This window comes from Lupinus angustifolius, chromosome LG12 (genome assembly GCF_001865875.1).
Source record: "Lupinus angustifolius cultivar Tanjil chromosome LG12, LupAngTanjil_v1.0, whole genome shotgun sequence".
Taxonomy (NCBI): domain Eukaryota; kingdom Viridiplantae; phylum Streptophyta; class Magnoliopsida; order Fabales; family Fabaceae; genus Lupinus; species Lupinus angustifolius.
Window position 1 is genome coordinate 18,546,671 of NC_032020.1, and position 15,191 is coordinate 18,561,861.

Consider the following 15,191-nt stretch of genomic DNA (forward strand, 5'->3'; position numbering starts at 1 on the left):
TATTTTATCACTCAATTCCCGGTTGTTAACATTTGGTGTTGAGTCTTTTTTTTTATAGGCAAATGTTAGTATGTTACTATTTTGTTGTGGGTGAGATTTAAATCCGAAACCTTGTTCACTTCATTCCTTAAACCTTTCATCCTAACCATCAGACTACCTTATCAACAAGTTTATTGTAAAACTGGAGATACAATGACAATATCTTTAAAGGTGTGTTCGAATTGATCGAAAGTCATTCCTTGTTTCTGTCTGGAATTAATGCATTGGATCATAAACAAAATAGATAGATTGCCATTCTAGCTAGAGAATGATAGATCAGAAAAACTGCATTTTGTGCAATCAGTTACAAAACTGAAGCAGCCTCAATGTAAAGATCCAACACTACAGTTATAACAAAGTATAGGGAAAGGATCTGAAATCTGAATGCTAATTCTCAAAGTCAAAACATATAGCACGGGTAAAAGGATATTAGATATATAAGGTGTAATGAGTACATTGTATTCCTCTCGCAAAACATCAGAATCTAACCCTTTACAGTATCATAACCAAATATAAGAACACCTTCAGACTGTATATGCTTGCTGAATTGTGTCTATGTCAAGTCCCTTCAATCTCACAACCGATTCGACATGACCTTTCAGTGTATGAAGCTCTCTCAACCTGCACACATTATTAGTAAGTTGGTACAAAAATGAATTCAGTATTCAACATCTTTTAACTTAGATGTATGCATGTAGGGCCTAATGGTTACAACTTACAAGTGCATCATTTTAATGTTTATCCCCGAACTTAATTTATGAAAACAAATAATTCAGTGCATCTTTGTACCTTGCGATTTCGGCTCTCCTTTTAGCTTCTTCAGCCATTTGATTGAGTTCACTGACATGAGCACGCTCGGTGAACTTGGTGTCAGGAGGCTGTAATCCATGCAATGTTCTTTGAGCATGTGCCCATTGAAGTTCCCTTTGTTCCTTGCCGAAGTCCTTTTGCCTCGTGAATGCAATCTACATAACAATGAAATGCATAAGCACAGAGCAAAAATTAAAACCTTCCTAGGACTTAATTAACTCCACTTACCCTTTGCTCGATGACAAGATCCCAAGCTCTCCCACTCAACGCGTAGCGGATCATAAACTTGATGATATCAAGAGGGAAGTAGAATACTATGTTATATAACCATATTACACCAGCCCAACCCCAACCTATTCCTTCAATAGCGGCAAAGCTCCAGTTTGCATATACGGCAATCAAAGTGGCAATCTGCAAACAGAAAATAAATCAACAAACTCAATGCTATGGAAAATAATTGGAATGAAATAAAAAGGTTATGTGGCTTACCAGCTGAGCAACAAGAAAAGCAAACACCAGCAATAAACCAGGACGCTCAACATATGACCAACCTCGAGACCGAGTTACAAATATAAGAGCCTGACTAATTGTGCTCACTTGAAGATAGATTGCAGAGGCAAGTTTTCGGAAATCATCGTGGGCAGTTTTTTCAAGACTTGAGACCCCAAACACTCGCTGAAAACACGGTAGGTAAGATAAATCAATGGCCATTCAAAATAATGAAAAGCCACATGCAGAGTCCACGAAGGGCATGAGTTGACATTGATGGACATAATTAATCAATATATCATGTGTATATGAATCCTAGCATAGATTCAATAAAAGGATGAAGCATTGGTTACTAATTAAGACGTCATAGAAAGAACACTTACGGGGAAGAAATCTGTTTTGTATGCTGCCCAAAAGAATATGACTGTCATCATTGCTAAGTAACTTCCAAGAACAACACCGGTAGTAAATATCTCAGCTAGCTTCCAGCTATCTGGCAGAGGAGATGGTTTTACTCGATCTTTTGAAATTGTCATAATAGTACCTAAAATGTCAAAGAAATCATTAGTTGCCAATAAAACTCAGGAGTCAGAATTGCAAAGTAATGTGTTGCAAATGACAACACCAGAAACAATGACAGAAAAAAGAAAAACAAACCATCATTTAGGATGGCGATAATGAGAACCATAAAAGGTGGAAAGTCAAACTTCCATATGAGAGCCAGCAACATGAAACCAAGCTGTAAACATGTCGAATATAGTAAGAATACTAGACAATTACCAATATACTAATTATGTTTTAAAAAAAATAGATTCCAAAAAGTTGCAAAATAATTCACTTACTACAATACGAATTGTAATTGAGACTGCATAAATCTGCATGAAAGAAAGCACGTTAGTCAATGATGGTACACAATAAGCACTCATACTACACCATATGCAGATAGCCTGGACAAAACTACAATTTCCCAAAAACTAATGTATGATGGAGTATAAACTTTTTAAAATTGCAGAAGTAACAGTGACATGGGTGATTTGGGAAAAATATATTGAGAAATCTAACAGTAGTTCAATTGCTCACCGTATAATTTTTCATTCTCTGGAAGATAGCTCGGCTGGTTAAAACGGCACTTATAATCACACTGAGACCAGGCTCTGTTAAAACAATATCAGATGCACTGCGAGCTGCATCAGTAGCATCAGCAACAGCTATACCAATGTCCGCCTTCTTGAGTGCAGGTGCATCATTCACTCCATCACCAGTCATTCCACAGATATGTTTCCTAGCTTGCAAGCGTTTCACAATCTCATACTTGTGCTCTGCCCAAACATGAACAAAGATCATGTAATACTTCATTTAAAGAACTAATAATCTTCCATCCAATACAAGCCAAACAATGATCAAAACAAGGAAATTGCAATGACAATATAGACGCATACCAGGGAAAACTCCAGCAAATCCATCAGCTTTTTCTATCAGTTCATCGACGGGTAAGGCTGAAATGGATTCATCCTTATTCTGCCCAAGTAAAGCAGATGAAGGATACATATTGGTACCCATTCCCAAGCGACGGCCTGTTTCCTTTCCGATAGCTAGCTGATCCCCTACAAGGAAGAGGGAGATATATACATAAATTTAGGAGAAAATGGAGGCAGTGATGTCCAACTTTCATTACATTGTTGGCTATGTTGAAAACCCGATTATTTGCTCTAACTGCACAAGAGAAGAAATTTTGCAATGGATTCTTTCAATCGAAATTCTTTTTCATTTCATTGTGTCAATGATATTCTCTCTTTAGTCAACCCATTACAAGCAAAATCTTTAAACTATCAGTAAGGATTTGTTTTAACTCAATCAAGTTCCACCATAACTATCAGTATGTATCCTTATCCCTTTAGCACAACAAAGCATACCCCTGATCTTTACGAAATTATTAGAAACATAAACAGTATATCCGTACCATTATAAAAAACAAGTTGAAGGTGTTCACTAGCATATGTAACAAACCTGTAATCATTTTGACATTAACTCCAAGGTTTAGTGCCCTCCGTATTGTTTCTGCACTATCATGCCTAGGTGGGTCAAACAGAGGCATAAGGCCAATAAACTGCCATGGGCCTCCAGAACTCTCTTTCCTTCCATCTGGAACCCCCTGTTTAATATGGAGAAGTCTATGTAACCGTTTCTAGTTTAGGACATAGGTTATTCACTGAATTACGAGGCAATAAATATATTACCTGGTATGCTACAGCAAGAGATCGTAAACCACGCTCCGCAAACTTATCAATCACTGCATGAACTCTACGTTCAATGTCGGCCCTATTGTGGGCAAGGTTTAGGATCTAAAAAGCACAGTGCAGATCACAATGAGAATATGTGAATGCAAAATATTAACATAATATCACGTAAGCGGTTTTATTAACTTACCTGCTCTGGCGCACCTTTGCTTACTCTATGCATTTTACCATCACTGTCGGTATAAGTCAATGCTGTTCGCTTATCAGTTGGATTGAAAGGAAGAAAATGTATTTCTTGTATACCAGCACGTGCCTTCGATTAAGTTAGAAAATAAAGAGCAAAAAACGTATCAAGTTGAATTTAGACAAATTTATGTGGATTTGCATATTACAGTTCCAGGCTTGGAGCTGATAAATACATCATAAGAAGAATTCGGTGAATAATTGATCAATCACTAACCTCCTTCGGGTCAGCCAGCATCCCAACTATGGCAGTATCTATTGCATCTTGATTCTCAAGTCTTGAAGCTCTAGCTGCCATCAAAACAACAGTATCTGCATCCACTCCTTTTGCAAAAACCTTAACGGTTAAAATAAAAATATTCAGAATGAGTGCATATGAAACAGACAGGGATAACCAACAAATATAACATCACTTGTCATCCAACCTCAACGAGATTTTTATCAACGGTGAGCTTATTTAATGTTAGAGTCCCAGTCTTATCACTGCAAAGCACATCCATGCCAGCCATCTCTTCTATAGCTGTCATCCTCTTTGTGATAGCCCCCTGCAGAGTGCAGACAATATAACCATTAGTTCATACTTGTGCATGTTCACTCGACATGCTCAACTGAAAGATCCTAGCTGACCTGCTGAGATAGCCGATGTGAGCCAATAGCCATTGTCACCGACAGAACTGTAGGCATGGCAATTGGAATTCCACCAATAAGAAGCACCAACAGGTTATCAATTCCAGGACGATACTGTCTATCTTGGATGGGATACATAACAATAATCTCAATAACCATCCCCACAGCAATAGAACATATGCAAAAGTTTCCGATTGCAGTCAAGACCTAAATGGCAAAAGAAAATAGAACGGATCGAATCCAGAATTCAGTTATGAATAAAAATTTAGACAGGGAAAACATGTGTTCTCTTATGTTACCTTTTGAAAATGACCAACTTGATTGGTAGTATCCACAAGGTGAGCAGCTTTCCCGAAGAAGGTGTGAACACCAGTAGCAATGACGATAGCTTCGATCTCTCCTTGTTTGCAGGTAGAGCCAGAGTACACACCATCACCAGGGCCCTTTGTCACTGGCAGGGACTCACCTGTAAGTGCAGACTGAAAAGCACAAAGCAAGGAAAAGAAGGAAAAGGGAAAGGATATAAATGAAGTAATCAACAATTAGCATGTAATGGATTAAAAAAAACAAAAGAAATATTAAATTAATGATAAAACATAACAAAAATATAAGAGAATCCACCTGATCAATTTTCAAAGGATCGCCTTCAAGAAGACGAGCATCTGCTGGTACAATATCTCCAAGTTTGATGCTGATTATGTCACCAGGAACCAGTTCTGCAGCATCTTGCTCATTCCACCTACCATCTCGAAGAACCTTTACAAACACAGTCGCCATAAGAAATGAAACTATAAGTAAAAAGAAGATTCCTTTTCACATGCAATCAATACCAACATGGAATCCACACACAAAAAGACACTTAAATCGACACCTTTGCTTTTGGAGCGAGACGAGCCATGAGAGCTGCTGCAGCATTACCAGCATTGTTCTCCTCTATGAAACTGATAGTTGAATTGATAATAAGCAAGGTGATGATACCCACAAAGTCTTGCCAATCAGGAGGCTTCCCCTGCACACAGAATTAAGAAGCAAAACCAAATTATGAACAACAAATACACACCTTCACTGCCAATAAAAAGTTCACAAAATTAATAAAAGTTTAATGTGTGTATACTATTATTACTAACCCCTCCATTTGCAAGTGCAATAGCCATTATAGCAGCTGCCTCCATAACCCAAGAAAGAGGATTCCACATAAATCCCAAGAACTTCAAGAATTTGCTCTCCTGAACGGCACCCAGAAGATAATTCACCATAAAGTTTCATTTTTTTTAAGTGGGACTTCATGAATATGAAAATAAATAAATAACAATAGTACCCTTTTCTCCTCAAGCTTGTTGTGGCCAAAAATGACCAATCTTTCCTCTGCAGCCTGGTTGGTAAGACCTTCTTTGCTACATCTCAGATTCTCAAAAACCTCTTCAATGGGTATGTTTTCCTGCATTCAAAAAACAAAGAACAAAAAACAGAGCCATCAATGAAACAAAAAAAAAGACCAAGGAAGACAAAACAAGGAAATTATGTTCAAGTGCAAATTCAGATCTTTGTATACCAAATCCACAGCTTCTTTCAACACAGCTTCCAAAACTTCAGACTTGTCCCCCATCTTCTTGTTCTTCTTCTCTCTCTACACCAACTTTCTCTCACTATAAGAAAAAAAACCGTTCAGAAATGAAGAGTGAGTGAGCGTGAAGTGCACCAACACAATAAGAGTAAAAGAAATATTTTTTATTTTTTATAAAAAGAAAAGACAAAGGATGTGTGATGTGATGAACCTAATAGCTGGAATTGAAGATGTGCAAACAACAACAACTACCACTCTTGTTCTTCAATGGAAAAATTAAAAAAAATAACACAAAGACAGAGAAACCAAACCTCTTTGCCCTTTAGATTATGCAAAATGTGTATGCAACCATGTTACTATTTTTAAATGGAATGCTCATACGTACAATTATAGAGTCATTCAATAACAGTCAATACTTTTTATTATTTTTTTGTTTCACCTTCTTCTGTTTCTTTACTTTTTCTTCTCTTTCTTTACTTTTCTTTCTTCTTTCCAACTCACTTTGTTTTACCCTTTTTCTTGCTTTCTGTTTAACCCTTTCTTATCCGTTAATATTTATGTGTCTATAATATAGAATAAATTATTTTCCTACGTCTCATTACATTTATACAGTGTTAGAATTTAAGGAAATAAATTATCCTTTTATATAAGTTATTATATAAAAAAAAAATTTGTATAAGTAATCATATATAGGGAGATAAATTATTAATGTAAAAATTTACATAAAATCATCATATCATATGTCATTCATTTGAAATATTTTTTAAAAATATAATAATGATTATATATAAATGATAGTTAATATAATAGTATAAAACTCACAATACATACATTATGTTATGGTTCATATAACCATGAGTTATGTCATAATGAGATGTATTATAAGTCTCTTGTTTTTAATAAAATCAACTTATTTATTTTTTTCATTTATGAAAAACTTGAGTAAAGGTTACTATTTTTGTTTTGACAACTTTTTTTATGTTGACAAACTGTATTCAAATCATAATTCGGTATTCGTGTATTTCAATATTGACATTTAACCAAATAAAATGAGTAATATACCACCAAAACATGTTAAGGAAAGATAACAATAAACTTCTCTTATAATAATCTATAAATTCCATATTTTCAGAATTTCAATTATTATTTATATAATGCTTATTTACATCAATATTAATATATAATGCTAAATTTATTAAATTAAAAAATGCAATTTGATAGATATGTCATGTCTATCCAAAATGGAAACAAAAGTAATAATAATCAATATCTATATTATTCTTGAAAAGAGGAAGACCCTATTTACATTAAAAGCTTATGAAGTTTAAATTTCATAAAATTATCAATATTATCAAATTTACTAAATTGCAAAACTATTAAAATAATATTGCATAAAATAAAATAAAAAATTGGTTGAGTGTGGATGAAAACAAATGTCATTAGCATTTCAATTCATGTATTGTACCGAATCCCATTCTTAATTTTGTTATAAGGGTATTATAAGATTTCATAGTCAAATTTATTAAGTTGCTAAGCTATTAAAATAAGATTACACAAATTAAAAAAACTAGGTTGACTGGATGAAAATAAATATTATTAGCATTTTAATTTGTGTATTGTACTGAATACTATAAACCATTCTTAATAGAGCAAACGCCTATAGATATTGAACTTCTAGGTAAATATTTATACATATATGTATATCATTCATATTTTTGAATATTGACTAAAACATTTATTAGTTGCATTTATTCTTGAATAAAGCACATCACGACATGACACATTTCTCTATAAGCTAGCCTTTTCCCATCCCCATGTTTTGACCAGAAAAAGCCACTTTGAAATTATTTCAAATCTTTATAACAGTCTTAATATTAAGTTTTATTTCAGACACATTTTTCTAGTTATATTTAAGTGAAGCAATGATCCATGTACCAAAATGTAAGTGAAGCAGTGATAACTCCCAATTTTGATATTTCAACAACCATCAAATTTTAAAAAATAGACATAACTATTTAATAATGATATATTCCTATATATCATAAAAGAGGTATAATATGGGAGGATTGGTAACATATTGGTAAAGGTAGAGATGTCATATAACACATACATTTGTTGTCTCATAAGTTATATCATTATATGTATCATCAATTATAATTGGTCAGAAAAATAGTTAATTAATAAGTTAAAAACTTAAACATATTTTTCAATCAATTACAAGTTAATAATATATACAATAACACAATTGTAAAACAACAAATACACTCTCTCATATAACTAGTCTGTCTATTTTAGTTTGATATTGGAATGAAATCTATATAGTTAATAAAATAAAATGCACGTGAAACATTAGAAAGATGTAAAAAAGAAAGGGTAACGAAAAATTGTTACGGCACCGTACGTTCCGTACGTTACTTTGTTGAGAGCGGTTGGGCTGACACATGTTATTATAGTGATGTGACAAAGTGATGAATGATGATGGTAGAAGCTAGTGCTTTCTTCTTTTCTGGATTTGCCTTTAATATATGTAACACATGGTATTTAGTTATTTAGAACAATTACTTGGGAATTTATTATAATATTTATTATTCATATTTAATTATTATTAATATTTTATAAATAATATAAATTTGTAATAAATAATATAATAAATATATATAAATTTTTATATTGATATTGCATAAATTTTAACATTATTCTTTACTTTCTTCTATATCCCTCGGTGAGAGAGGGAAAAAAAATGAAACACGGGGAAATACTTCACGAATACGTATTTTTTTGGTGTGACTTCTTTTCTTTCTTGTCTTTTTCAATAAAACATAGTTTTACCTAAACGGCTAAACCTAATTCCAATTTAAAAATAATTGATGTCACATTTAAGAGGTACTGTAGTACCAATTGATTTGTTGGTGATCTAGGACAGATCTATTGCTTATTCTTCTTTTGGTGGTATTAAGCTGTTTTTTTTGTCAAATCGGTACTGTAACTTTTTTATGCTTTTGAGCCTTATTTAACAATATTCGCTTTTACATTTGTCTTAACTATTAATAAGATTTTCTAATTCTGGTCATTGTCATTTTACTTGTAAATTGTAATGCATTTTTATCTTGTTCAGTATCATATTTGAATTAACAATTGTAAAAGTTGGAAGCTTTCTAGTGGAAAGCTAAAGGGAATGGAACATGTTAAGCTTTATTTTTCTTTAATGTAATATGTAACTATTTTATGTCTAAACAATTATATATTATGAATAATGGATGATATAGTAATAATGTAATAATTCTTATAGTTTTAATGCATATATTTTTTAATCTTCCTACATATGATTAAGATTAGAGGAAAAACATGGAGCACATTTGTTGTTCTACTTTTTGTACTATTACATATATCATCAATTCTGATTGGTTGAAAAAATATTATTTAAGTTAAAATTGCAATTATTAAATATTTTTCTGATCAATTATATTTCATGGCACATGAAGTTACACAAAGAGTGAGACAATAAATATGGATCAGAAAACATATGCACTAACAATGTACTATATACATATCAGAGTCATAATCTTTCAGATTGTCATATCAAATGTAATCATTAGTATTGTCTCAAACTTCTATTGAAAGAACATATTGGAAAGTAAATCTTACATTACCTAATTCATTCCCCCAAACATGATTAAACTTAACATCCCAACTAATATAGTTGGTCAAGTTGGAAATTATGCTTGGTTGGTGTAAAGAAACCAATTACCCAAGAAAATAAAGAAAAACCATTGATCAAGTTGCCGCCTTGATGGGTACGAATGGTTCATCAGACTTTAGATTGTGTACCTAAGATTTTTCTTTCTTTCATTCAATCATTAAATCAAACAAGTATTATCTGACACCAATTTTATTAATTTATTCATGACTGCCAATGGGATAGTCAAATTCTTGTATTCTGAAAAACCAAAAACAAAATAGTTCCATAATAGTTTTTTTTGTTTTCTCTACTAGTAGTTATTTACTAAATAAAATGATTACTGGTAGTTTATTTATATATCATGCATTATCAGCAATCATGACGGGAGAAACTTTTTCATTAACCTAATGTTTTAGGTTAGAGCGTAACCTTATGAGTTTTGACTAATAGACCATTTGCCACATCATACAAAACGAGGTTTAAGCCCAACCCGTTTTCTTGGAACCAAGCTAGTGTCCATGTTGACACAGTGAACAAAGCTTATAAGATCTGAACGACTACAAATACGTGACATGATAATCCACAAAGAACAATGATAAACTCACTGAGAAAGCAAAAAAGAATTGTCAGAACATGACCAGTTCCTAAAACAAGCACATGGAATAAACCACAAAGGGAAGCAGAAAGTTGTATGAATCTGATTCATATCCAAACTTGAGAACCAGTTTGCATAAATTGCAATATACAAGCATAAGAATGTCCTGCAAAGAGTTTGCAAAAGTGGATTTAATACATACAAGAGCTAATATAGCAGCATAGCCACAAGACAACTATTGCTGTCAATTCTTTTTTGCCACCATCAGAATATGGCTAGCCAGACTTGAAGAGTAAAACGGCTTTCTGATCCAAGTAGAAATAAACAAAGTGGTTTGTTTCATGCGTCACATACGAGCCTGCATTAAAAGGGAAATTCCATTAAACACTTTAATTATAAATTGGGTTTGCCATTCTAATTTCTATATGTTACAGCAGTAAAATGATTATGAGTTTATGACTAAGCTAAACAGGACCATGCTATTCTAGCTTCGTTTTTTTTTTGTATAACCAAAGGTATCTCATTACTCTAATGAACTAATTTCTTATGGAGGTGTGTGCCTGCCTCCTCCCAATAATTGCAGCTCCGGGAATGGAACAACCTTTGGCCTAGTATGATACCTTTAACAGGCTGAATTTTGTCAAAAAAGAAGAAGATAACTAATGGTACTTGTAGACATAAAAGGATATGAAGACTGTTAAGGTTTGATTTTGCCACATAAAATCGCAATGAAAGTGCAGTTACAACTTCATGGTATCTGGAGCTAGTCATTAACAAAGTAGTTCATAAACTATGCCATCAAATAATTAATTCTGATGACAAAAATAACAGAACACCATTGAACATTATATGTTTCCACCTATGAGCCAAAAATTGAGCTGAAAACTCATGTCACTCACATAAATTGATGAAAACATGGGTTGGGGAAGCACCAAACCTAGGACTACTGTTGAATGCCCTACAAGTGACTATCTAATTATAATTTTATATCACTAATCCTTACCTATACAAATAAAAAATGTGAAAAGACAATTTTTAATGTTGCTACAAATATAAATTCAGTTCAGCAGAAAAGAGTAACATTTTGACAAATCAGAATGATACAACATGGTCTGTGACTTTGTGGACATAGAAAAATGCATATATGGACAACACCAATGCAAGTGAAAAGTGAAAAGAAAATGTGCTTTTTGGAATCATAAATCGAAGATGACAAAGGTCATTGATGGACATTGAGCAGTCGCCTATCCTCGAGTTACACATTCTGTCATCAGGATCATTCATGCTGCCATGATTTCACAACCACAATTTGAGCACTAACATTCCAAAGCTCTGAAACTCGAGTTTAAACTTTAAACCAAGCTCTGACTGTGCTAAACTGCTAATCCTTGTGATCTCTCCATTTCCCATTCAGTCCTATACTCCTATATAATATTTAGGGACACCAGTAACGAGTGCCCTAAGTGCAACTAGTTAAGGATTTCAGACATGGGAAATGTGAGTTGGAAAATACAATGTCTGAGTTTTCGAAGTCTTTAATACACTATTTTCCAATACACATTTTCTATTTTGAATTTCTTAATAAGTGCCTTAAGGCACGTGTTAACATTTCCTAATATTTATATCTCTCATCCCACAATTGATGAAGTTATACAAATTCCAATAAGTTCCTCAAGGCCTATATAGGATGGCAACATATTATATGCATAAGAAACCCAATAATGACATGCTAGAGCCGATTCCTATAAAAAAATGTTACAGCCAATTATAGTCCCTTCTTTTGACATGTAAATCATTTAAAATCATGAATACATATGAATATAATTTTAGTATTTGTGTTTTATCAGGGTTTCAAAGGGGCGCCATAAGAGATTCAGCATTGACTTCTTTTTCCGCGTAAAAAATCATACAGAGCATGGGTTAGCTTTGAAGGTAATGATTCTTTTTCCTCATAGAACATATGAAAAGTAAAGTAAAATACTACTCTGAAATGAATTATTATTCATAATACAAGTCAACGTTCATACTTGTACATGGTGTGCAATATTGAAAGAGCACTTTGAATGATATGTTATACTTCCATTTGTTTTCGTGAAAAAATTATAGATAATAAGAGAGATGAAAGCTAAAAAAAGTGAGGAACTACTATATCCCTGAAAGGAAAGAGATCTAATTCTGCTTAAATATCAATATCAACCATTTGTCCAATTACTATCCCAAAATCACCAATTATATTACCTAGTATGAAAAGACTCGGTTTGCTGTTACTATCCCTAAAAGCTGAAAATCAAAGAGGCCAAAGACTAAATCAACCTTAAACTCTTTATTACACATACATGTACTCATTACCATGATGTTTCCATATTCTGATAAAGCTATAACGAGCAAAATGTGAAACGTAGCAAAGGCATTACAATCAGGTAAACACAACTGATAAAAATCCTAACAGTTCCTTTCCTAGAAGACCTAGTAGTATATGAATAATTAGAAACGCAATAGGATAAGAGGGAAATAAGAAGAAATGAATGAAAGAATACCGAAATTGCGACCAACGATGCAATGCCAGGTAGGGCCATGCCTCTTATCGAACTCCTTCTTGATATGCTCAGCAACTTCTTTCTCTACATTATACTTCTCAAATGACTGATCATCAATTGAATTGAATTGAATCAGAATCAAATTCAGATGTAAATAAAAAAGAGAGATGAAAGGGGAAGGGACTAACGGAGACGGCGATATCAACGGCCTCCTTCTGCATTTCGGGGAGCATGTCAGCACTCTTGATGATGACTTTCTTGGTAGGTACGGCGGAGGGAAGTGCCGATAAATTTCTATCATCGGAGTTAGGTTTAGACATTAGACCTCCACCACCACCGCCACCACCACCGCCACCACCACCGCCACCACCACCGATCGACTTCTTCGTGCCCTCGCTCATCTTCTTCACTTTCACTTTACTTCTCCGATGCTATTATACTCTCTGCTTTTTATTCACGCGTAAGGAAATGCAACGACTCAATCATCTTTTATTCTTTTCGTTTTCAAATCTAAAATATAAATAAAAATCAAGTTTATAAACGAGTCAACTTATATTTCCTCTTATAATATATTTTTTAAGTATAAGAAATTTAAGTATTATTTCTTCTCTTATAATATTGCCCTATGTATTCACTCTTCTAAAATATAAAAATATAAAAATAATTCATATAAAATTATTTTGTTGAGATTTCAAATCCAACCGGGTTTGCTCCATTTGTGACTTGTTTTTAATTTCCAAATTGGGCTTCTACGCATTTTTTAGTGCTTCTTTGAGTCTAGCTTCGGGTATGGTATGGAATATTTGGTTCTTAGATTATTTGGGCTACGATTAGAAATTTACTACTGGACCTGTTCCAAGCCATGAAATATGAGAGTGAGTATTAGTCTTCTACATTAGTGGTGGATTGAGAAATAAATCTTACATTGTTTCCTCATTCTTTGGAGTGTGCTTTACACACTTATTCAGTTAGTCCTCTCATTAACATTTGATTTTAAGATGAAACAATAACAATAACTTAGTAACTAGCCAATTGTGTTAAAAAAAAATAACATCAATAAATGAGCCATTACTCATGGTAAGTCACTCCGTAAAGTTGAATCCAACCCATCTAAAATTTTCATCATAAAAGATAAAAATATGTATATTATTTGAATAGTTATGTTAGGTGAGTAAGAGAATAAAGAAAAGAAGTAAACCAAATATATTACGGCTTTAGCTGAAATTTGGATTGTGCTGCTTAACCTGTCCAAGCAAACAAACATATCTAAATAAAATTCATGTTTCTTTTGTTGCATTTATTGGTAAACTTTTAATAACTTTGTCTCCCAAGGGTATGAGTGGTCCCTCTATGAATATTTACGGAATATTAGGGATATAATTAATCACCAATTAAGATCATTGTCATATTCCTTATCAATATGAGAGAAACGTAAAAATATATTAAATAAATAATGTGACTTCTGTATAATTAATAGTAAATTTTACTAGGACTTACTCCATGTTATTCTTTCTTATACCATGATAGTATCCTAATCCGTTAATCACTCGACGAGCACAAAAAGAAAATTGTACGTTAAGAACATGGAAAAATAACCTATATGCACCAATAATTGTTTATTTTTTTGGTTATCCAATAATTGTTTATTGATGTGTACTAAACATTGCCGCAACATATTTTATGGTTCCAATTAAGTGATCCGAGGCATGATATTTCACTAATCTGTGTCCTTTGCATTTGTTTATTGTCAAAATCATCATAGAACAAGAGTATACTTCTTTATTTTGGAAAGCATATAATACTAGCTTTTGGTACCTTTATATTATTTGCATTATAGAGGAGATGCAAAAACTCCTCCTTTCATTCTCATTCGATCTCAACCAACACGTTGAGCTATATTGGTAATAACCTATGTAAAAATCCATTTCGAATTGAAAAAATATTAACGATTTGTCCCTTACGGATTATCACTATATTACTAAATGAGACTAATAGATTAAATTCGTTTTGGTTAGTGGAAATTTAGTTTCAAGCATGTTAAATCGCTTAAATTGAAATAACTCGATAAACGACTTAAAAAGAGAGAATGACACTTTCATATTTTACTTTATTTCGATAAACAAATAGAGAGGTGTTTCTTCAAAATAATTATAGATAATTATTAGTTATATATAATTATACATTTATATATAATTATACCTAATCTATTAACCAATATGGGACTTATTCAAGTTTGATTTCCTACTTAAATGCATGAAGTGATCTTAATATCTTATTTTCTAAGCATTGGAACGGGAATCAAAAGAAAAGGTGAAAAATCCACTGATGGGGACAGATGGTATGAGTAAGAGCAACCATTCAATGAAATATG

General features: G+C 32.8%; 2 protein-coding genes across 6 annotated transcripts; both read right to left on the reverse strand.

The window, feature by feature from the left end:
* LOC109362588 (ATPase 11, plasma membrane-type-like) lies at positions 456 to 6,475 on the reverse strand. Of its 3 annotated transcripts, none has more exons than XM_019608480.1 (22): positions 6,395 to 6,475; positions 5,998 to 6,091; positions 5,764 to 5,883; positions 5,573 to 5,671; positions 5,317 to 5,454; positions 5,067 to 5,201; positions 4,745 to 4,924; positions 4,446 to 4,652; positions 4,244 to 4,363; positions 4,036 to 4,155; positions 3,766 to 3,888; positions 3,576 to 3,680; positions 3,346 to 3,490; positions 2,778 to 2,942; positions 2,419 to 2,657; positions 2,181 to 2,213; positions 1,996 to 2,077; positions 1,722 to 1,882; positions 1,339 to 1,524; positions 1,078 to 1,260; positions 829 to 1,004; positions 564 to 660 (listed from the first exon to the last, which is right to left on the reverse strand). In XM_019608480.1, exons 2-22 carry the CDS (start codon positions 6,049 to 6,051, stop codon positions 564 to 566), a joined length of 2,868 nt encoding a protein of 955 aa, XP_019464025.1. In that variant the 5' UTR covers positions 6,052 to 6,091; positions 6,395 to 6,475. The 3 variants fall into 3 exon arrangements, with proteins under 3 accessions (XP_019464023.1, XP_019464025.1, XP_019464024.1); XM_019608479.1 differs by lacking the exon at positions 6,395 to 6,475 and adding an exon at positions 6,221 to 6,298; XM_019608478.1 differs by lacking the exon at positions 6,395 to 6,475 and having other exon boundaries at positions 456 to 660; positions 5,998 to 6,051.
* LOC109361519 (dynein light chain 1, cytoplasmic-like) lies at positions 10,334 to 13,299 on the reverse strand. Of its 3 annotated transcripts, none has more exons than XM_019606991.1 (4): positions 13,188 to 13,298; positions 13,009 to 13,145; positions 12,821 to 12,926; positions 10,334 to 10,641 (listed from the first exon to the last, which is right to left on the reverse strand). In XM_019606991.1, the coding sequence occupies exons 1-4, from the start codon at positions 13,219 to 13,221 to the stop codon at positions 10,559 to 10,561; spliced, it is 360 nt and encodes a 119-aa protein (XP_019462536.1). In that variant the 5' UTR covers positions 13,222 to 13,298; the 3' UTR covers positions 10,334 to 10,558. The 3 variants fall into 3 exon arrangements, with proteins under 3 accessions (XP_019462536.1, XP_019462535.1, XP_019462533.1); XM_019606990.1 differs by having other exon boundaries at positions 13,182 to 13,298; XM_019606988.1 differs by having other exon boundaries at positions 13,009 to 13,299.